General features: G+C 40.1%; 1 protein-coding gene across 1 annotated transcript; it reads left to right on the forward strand.

The window, feature by feature from the left end:
- Positions 1-1,182: 1,182 nt before the first annotated feature.
- On the forward strand, positions 1,183-5,860 carry LOC116586275 (small EDRK-rich factor 1). The gene is made up of 3 exons (XM_032336039.1): positions 1,183-1,356; positions 2,149-2,257; positions 5,302-5,860. The coding sequence occupies exons 1-3, from the start codon at positions 1,350-1,352 to the stop codon at positions 5,372-5,374; spliced, it is 189 nt and encodes a 62-aa protein (XP_032191930.1). The 5' UTR covers positions 1,183-1,349; the 3' UTR covers positions 5,375-5,860.
- The last annotated feature ends 2,318 nt before the right edge of the window (positions 5,861-8,178 follow it).

Genomic DNA, 8,178 nt, shown 5'->3' on the forward strand with positions numbered 1-8,178 from the left:
TTCTCTAAAATAGGTGATTCTTCAGAGTTAAAATAAATATTATTGAATCTTGGTCATATATACTTGAGAGTGCATTGTAGTATTTTCTATACTTTTGTATATGTTTGAAATTTTCCAAAATAAAATTCTTCTAGAAACAGGGCGATTTAGGGGAGCACTTAGGTGGCTCAGTAGGTTAAGCAGCCAACCCTTGGTTTGGGCTCAGGTCATGATCTCAGGGTGCTGGGATGGAGCACCGCAACTGGCTTCCCGCTCAGAGGGGAAGCTGCCTCTCTCCTTCCCCTTCTCCCTCCTCTTGTGCTGTCTATTCTTCTCTGTCTCTCTCTCAAATAAATCTTTTCTTTAAAAAACAGGGCAATTTTAGGGTGTACAGAACTCCACACATTTATCAGTTTGTAATCACTAATGGGACAGATAAAGAATATAACTATTGCATTGACCAACAGGCATCTTTCCACGTCTGTTTTTAGCAATGGCAAACGCACCACGGCTTTTACCCAGGTTCCAAGGTTATCCTGGGTTATTATGAATGTGTGATAAAACTGCATTCCCTGCCATTCCCTTCCCATCACACAACCCAAGCACAAAGCCATTAACCTACAACTCCTAAAGTACTGTCGACCATGACAAAGGCACTGGGATTAAACGGGAAATGATGAGATTTAAGAGTCTGTCTTAAATTGTCATCTCCCTTCTACAAGTCCCTACCTGTTAGGTCAGTCGCTCCTGGTCTCAGTCTCAATATCCTCTTCTGTATAATGAGAACAATGAAGCCTGCCTTACAGCATTGGTGCAGGAATAAAGGAAGAAAATATGTAAAGAGCCATACTGACTTTTGCAGAGTTAACCCTCAATCTGTTTTGTCCCCTTCCTTCTCTTCCCACTTCTGCAAGGGATGAATAAAAGTTAATGTTCTTTGTTGGAAAATGAGATATAGTAGCATTTATTGTTTTTGTCGTTACCAAAAAATGGAGGCTGGCCAGGGCCCAGTGTTGGGTACACAGTGCGTAAAATCCACAGACTCAGGACCTGGTTTGTAGACTCGACCATACTCGCGTGGCAGAAAAACCCCCAGAGAATGGATTAATCTCAAGACGCTCTCGGTCCGGGACCCTTGGCCGGGGTTCCCCGCCTACTCCCGGCAGCGCACGCGCAGTCGCTCGCCCGGCTTGCGGGCGGCCGCGGTCCAGCCTCGGTGGGCGGGGCCATGGGAGGTGCGGAGGCGTTGCCCCGCAGAGGGCCCGCGCGGGCTCAGCCTTCAAGGGCCACCGGTGGGGACGGCAGCTCAGCGTGCTAAGAGGCCGTTGCTTTCTGTGGCGGCTTTCTCCCAGGCTCGGTCCGGTGTCGGCATGGCCCGTGAGTGTGCGGACGGGTGCGGGAACGCGGCGGGGAGCGTCCGCTGAGAGAGCCTAGCTCCGAGGCTCGGCCGGACGGGAGGCGGGGACTGGCTGGTGTATCCCCTTCGGTCCGGCGGCGCGGGGACCCTGTCCTTAGTCCGCAGAGGGAGAGGGATGGTTAGCTTCGGGTCCGCTTGAGAAATCGGGCATGCACCTGCTGTTCAGGTGTGAGTTTACACGGTAAAAAACACCTTTCCAGAGGTGAGGTGTGAGGATCGCGGCCCCGGGAGGGGTCCTGGTCTGAAAGGGGTTTCTGTCTGGTACTTAAAAGATCCTAAGGCCTGTTGAGGACTAGAAGCTCCGACTGAGTCTCCTCCGTCGTTCTTTTGTTTGGCTCCTACAGGTACTGTTCTCGAACAGCCGCATTTGTTCGCCTAACAGTCGAGTTGTGATGGGCCAACTTGTGGAGCTGTGTTCCCTGTGTATCTATTCTTCTTTTCGTACACGGTTTTCAAAAGCTAGACTTTAATCTGGAATACTAACCGGTATAGACAGAGGAGTGGAATGCCTGTTGTAAGAGACCTGGTATTCACAGCCAGTGAACACGTTCATTGGTATGATAGTATTAAGACCTTGTGTGTTTACCTCTGTGCTTCCTCCTCGTCAGATACGGGAACAGTGTTCAGTGTAATTCCTCTGCTGGAGTGTCTGTTAAAAAGCCAGCTTCAGATGCATTTAAATAAGAGCGTTTTTGCGGAATTCATGATTATTTTTGAGATGGGGGAAAGAGCATGACTGTTTGGCTTTGTAGGAGGAAATCAGCGAGAACTTGCCCGCCAGAAAAACATGAAGAAATCCCAGGAAATTAGCAAGGGAAAAAGAAAAGAGGATAGCTTGACCACCTCTCAGAGAAAGCAGAGGTAAGCAATACTAAAGGAATTTTCAAGTCCCTGAAGTTTGTGTTTTGGAGAACGGGGAGAACTTTTTAAGTTCTTGGTAGAACTAGAACTGCATAAGGGGTAACAGCTGAATATTTGTTACATGCAAACTGAAACTATAAGGTAGCAATTATCCCCCATACGATACGTGAATGAGAAATTTCCAGCTCTCAAGCAATAGTCTTGATGAGAATCTCAGGCTTCAGTCACCACAACCATAGAAATTTCATCTAGCAAAATATCTGAATGCCTTCTGCGTGGTAGGCACTGTTCTGTGCTAGGGATACAGCATTTTCAAAGGAGGCATCCTACCCAAACTAGTCGAGATGACAGGTGATTCAATTACAGGGATTAAGGTTCTGAAGGAGACGCAAAAAAAGTATATGTAGCTATATGGACTTTTTAAGATCCTTTGCGTTGGAAAAATTGCAGGTGCACAGCCTTGATATATGATTATATATGTGAGAAATAATACAAAATTGCTACAGACATATTTGGATTGCAGCTTAAATTTTTTAAAAAGCATATTTATAAACAAGCTCAATGTTATTCTAAAAACAAATTTTGTCTGGGTATAACTTGGAGGGCAGGTGGAGAATTGCCTACACATGCTTCAGTGGGGCTTCTCTGTGGTCCTCTAGCCTGCACATTAGAAACACCTGGGAAACCCTAAAGGCTACTCAAGCCTGTACCTTAAATTCAGTCCTGATTTAATTGGTCTGGGGCTGGGCATAGTAGGTGCTCTAGGTAAATTTTATTGTGACTAAGTTAAACCTGCTTTTAAAAATGTCCCCAGCTGATTCCGATGTGCAACTAGAGTTAAGAACAATCATCTGAGGGGCGCCTGGGTGGCTCAGTGGGTTAAAGCCTCTGCCTTCGGCGCAGATCATGATCTCGGGGTCCTCGGATCGAGCCCCGAGTCGGGCTTTCTGCTCCACGGGGAGCCTGCTTCCTCCTCTCTGCCCGCCCCTCTGCCCACTTGTGATCTCTGTTTGTCAAACAAATAAATAAAATCTTTAAAAATAATAATAATAATCGTTTGGGGCTGCCTGGCTAGCTCAGTCAGTGGAGAATGTGACTCTTGAGTCATCACTTCAAGTACACATTGGGTTAATTATCACCTCACGCTTTTTTTCTGTGATATTAAAGTGATAAGGTTTGCCTTAAATTTTCTGTTTACCCACGTTGCAATAAAAGTGAACATGGTACAAATCAGTGACCTTGAAATTTTTAGTGGGGAACCCTAGTCTAGCTCAGTAATAGTCCTTGTTAAATGAATATCCATTTGTTAGAAAGCTCTGTGCTAGGTACTCTATACTTAGTATCTCTATTCATTACCCTGAAAAGTGATATTAGCCTCGATGTATAGGATAGGAAACTGAGGTTCTGAATTTCAGTAACATTACTAAGGGTAAAGCAAGTGCAATAGAGTTCAGTTTCAAACAGAAAAGTTACTATCCTATTCCATGATACTTCATTTCTTTTTTGTTCTTTTAAATATTTTATTTATTTATTTGACAGAGAGAAACACAGCTAGAGAGGGAACAGAAATAGGGAGAGTGGGAGAGAGAAAAGCAGGCTTCCTACGGAGCAGGGAGCCTGATGCGGGACTCAGTCCTGGGACTCCAGGATCATGACCTGAGTCAAAGGCAGACACTCAACGACTGAGCCACCCAGGCATCCAATACTTCATTTCTTTATAGCCATCTTGGTTTTCCTTCATCCTCATTCCTCATCTTTGCTATTGGCTTTACAGAAATGTCTATTATAATGGACAGAGCTACTCACCTGTATTAAAATCTCACACTAAATCTATGTGATAACAGGAAAGAGCCTGAACTTTGAAATTAGGCAAACTTGGGTTTTAAATGATTTAAGGTAAATTATTTAGTTCTAAACTTCTTTTTTAATTTGAATCATGGGGGTAATAACAGTTGCTATTAGACTTAACCCAGAGCCAGCAAATTGGCACATAGCCAGGTGTCGATTACAAAGCCATTTAATGTATTTTTTAAAATAAGGACTTCCTGAACCATCTAGCCCATCTAGCCCAGGTAGTCTGGTTGTAGTTCACCATTAATATGATATAGAGGTTCAGCCAGAGACACGGTGTTAAGGAAACGCCTGAATATCCTGTTGTTTTTTAGGGTAATCCATTTTTAATCACTAGTTATTGGGCTTTCAGGCTTTTAAGAAACTGAATTGCTTCATAACATCTATGTCCTAATGCTAGGACCATTTTGGGTATCTAGAAGACTTCTTCTTCTTCTTCTTCTTCTTCTTCTTCATAACATCTATGTCCTAATGCTAGGACCATTTTGGGTATCTAGAAGACTTCTTCTTCTTCTTCTTCTTCTTCTTCTTCTTTTTTTTTTTTTTAATTTTTAAAATTTCTTTTCAGTGTTCCAGAGTTCATTGTGTATGCACCACACCCAGTGCTCCATGCAATACATGCCCTCCACAATACCCACCACCAGGCTTACCTAACCCCCCACTCCTCTCCCCTCCAAAACCCTCAGTTCCTCAGAGTCCACAGTCTCTCATGGTTTGTCTCCCCCTCCAATTTCCCCCAACGCCCTTCTCCTCTCCATCTCCCCATGACCTCCGTGTTATTCCTTATGCTTTAGGAGACTTCTTAAATGCCCCTTCTTTGAGAGAAAAATAGAGTATATTAACCTTGTTGAAAACAAAAGTAATTGCCATTATTTCTGTATATAGCTGCCTGATGTCAGATAGATATATTCATAGCTATGCCACAAAACAACCCTAGTGACTACTTTTCTGATTTTGAAAGGTCGTTATTTGCCCAAGATCATAACAATAGAGATGGTTTTCAAAATAAGATGTGACTTCAAAGTCCTTCCATACTTTGTTTTCCCATTCTGTTGCCATGAAAACAGAAACACTTGAATCTTTATATCTTTTAGTTTGTTTTCTAATATGTTTAATGGGTTATGTATACAAAACAAGTAAGAACATGTAATCAGTTTTTCTGTAACAACTTACAGCCTTTTCCCCCATTATAGGGACTCTGAGATAATGCAACAAAAGCAGAAGGCAGCTAATGAGAAGAAGTCTATGCAGACAAGAGAAAAATGATGACTATTTGGAAAAACCTGGGTGCTACTGCTGACTAGGTGTATCATAAGCTTGAAGGGTCAAAAATTTGTGGAGCTAACAGTTATATGTTATATCCTTATAAAACTATTTTAAACTTTACCTTTCAGCCTGACTTAGTGTAATGTTTCAGAACCATTCTTCAAAGAATAAAACACTAACCATTCATGTGATATATTGGTGGATGTTGTTTTTTTATCAGCATTGAGCATTTATATAATTTGCTAGAGACATAATGTGATGAGATAATAAAATCTATAAATCTAGAATATTTGTCATAAACTTTGTTAAAGTAGATCTTATTTACAATCAACTTGATTGTATAATAGAATTTAAGATACATTTATCTTAAACAATCTATGTTGTTTTGTGATTAACTGGTTTGTTTGAAGAATTTAACATAGCACAGACCCACCTGGAATGGCAACTAAATGAATACAAATTAAATGAAGAGTAACTTACTGAGAACATTCTGAGTTTTGCTTACAGCTTTAAAATTTTTAGTGAGTGCCTTTCTTCTAATAGACTATGTTCTTTAGAACAGAATTAGGTTCACAATAAAATTGATTTCTCATGTATACCCTGCTTCTATTTATACATAGCCTCCTCCATTATGAATATGCCCCACCAGAGCGGTAAGTCTGTTGTAATTGATGAATCTATAGTAGCATATCATAATCACCCAAAGTACGAGGTTACTAGTCCAAAGTTCAAAGGATTCAGTCTTGGTGTCGTTTTTTAAGTCAATTCTGAGACTGAAAAACTTGTGACTTGACAGTGATAAATAATGGAAATACATTAATCTAGAGAAGGATTTATGACTATACTACTCTGAAGCAAATAGCCATAATTACTGCAAAGAGAGTCTACCACTGAGGAAATGGACAGTCAGTGGACAGTTCTTTAAGATTTGGCCTCCTATTTTAACAAAGGTTCTGATAATCTTGAGATAAGTCACTTGGCCATGGTACCACCTGTTATTGGGGTGGAATCCTCAGTGTCTCTAATACTGGAAGAGGCAAATGGGAAGTTCTTATCTTCATATTACTATAGCTTTTCAGTTAAAATAAAACTTTGTCTTAGGTTAACTTAAGTCTTCAAACTTTATATGGGGAGTTATAAGGGCAAAAGGATTACAACAGCTTAAGTTACTTTCTAATAAAAAGGATGATGAAGTCTGATTGTACTGCAAAGCTTCTTTATGGGTTTGATTTCTATAATCCTATCTCCAGAATTTTACATAGTGATAAGTCATGAATACAAAGAACTTGTTATGCTTTCTTCAGCTGTATACTTTGTTTTTTGTTTTAAGTAATGAATAAGGTAGTGGAATAACTTTAGCTTTTCAGAAGTTAATCCTTAATCGTCTGGGGAAAACCGCGTTTTCCAAAAGAACATGGATATTAGGATAAGGAAAATCTCTGTGTTATAATTAATCATTAAGACTTAAATCCAGAGGGGTGCCTCGGTGGCTCAGTGGGTTAAAGCCTCTGCCTTCAGCTCAGGTCATTATCCCAGGGTCTCGGGATCGAGCCCCGCATGGGGCTCTCTGCTCAGCAGGGAGCCTGCTTCCCCTCTCTCTCTGCCTACTTGTGATCTCTGTCAAATAAATAAAGTATTTTTTTAAAAAAAGACTTAAATCCAGAACTGCATCTTAAAAAAAAATTACGACACTTGAATGAGTTGAATGAGTTCATTGTTAAGATAAAGGGTTTGGTTTTTAACTAAAACATGACCACATGTTTCCTCAAGGCAGACAGAAAAGTTACCCAAGAGGAAGAAAATTAACTGTAATTGCTGTAATTTATTGACACTTCAGTTTCTTTCCTTGTACTATAGTTAAGCAACATAACTAAAATAGCTAAACTTCTAAAGATGGTAACAGGTCAAGATACTTTTTAATTTCTCAATCACAAGATATTAAGGGAAAATACGCGTGAATAATTACATCCAATCAGTAAAGTTAATTTATGCACTAACTTTAGATTATTGTTTTGGTATGTTGCTAAGGCAAGATAAAATTACTTAAATGAAGTAGTGCCAACTCTAAAATGTAATTTAGAAAATACTGAACTCCATGGAACACCCTCATAGGCATTAAAATTGCTACCTTGCATTATCCTTAATGTGGTAGTGGATTGTCATTAGCGATCGTCATAAGTCCTGCTGAGATATATGAGGGAGCAGCTGCTACTGCCCAAGGTGAGAACAGGGAGGCCAGATTCATCAGTTCCTTGATTCCTTTTGAGTACACTTTCTATTAGTTGCATGTGTAAGAAATTGTTACGCACTCAACACAGCAAAGTGTTGAAAAATAGGACTCACAGGAAATACTGATTACTGACATCATTTTTCTAACTTTTTAAAAATAGTTTTTCTTTTTCTGCATGTTTTTATAGATGGAAGGAGGTTACTCACTCGAGGAGAGTGAGCACCTATTATTTTAAAGTTGTGCCTTGTAAAGAATTTTTCTGTTCAAGGCAAGGGTCATACTAATACTGTTTGTACTAGTACTGTCTAAAAGCTGTTTGAAAACTATTGAACTCTAAAAAGGCTATCCTCTCACAGTGTATACATCTAACAAATTATATTGTACACTGTAAATATAAACAATTTTAGTAGCAAATCATACCTCATTGAAGCAGTGAAAAGAAAAATACCCCTAAAGTGAAAACCCAATATAAAATTCACTTTGGCAGTCAGAATTTGAGATTTCTACATTTTATCATCTGTGTCAGCAGTGATTAAAACTAAGCAGGGAGCCTGTGAACTTAAGTTCCCAATTG

This window comes from Mustela erminea, chromosome 3 (assembly GCF_009829155.1).
Source record: "Mustela erminea isolate mMusErm1 chromosome 3, mMusErm1.Pri, whole genome shotgun sequence".
In the NCBI taxonomy this organism is placed as follows: Eukaryota; Metazoa; Chordata; class Mammalia; order Carnivora; family Mustelidae; genus Mustela; species Mustela erminea.

Coding starts and splice junctions, on each gene's coding strand:
- LOC116586275 (XM_032336039.1), top strand. Junction 2,258..5,301: donor ACCTCTCAGAGAAAGCAGAG/GTAAGCAATACT, acceptor CCCCCATTATAG/GGACTCTGAGATAATGCAAC.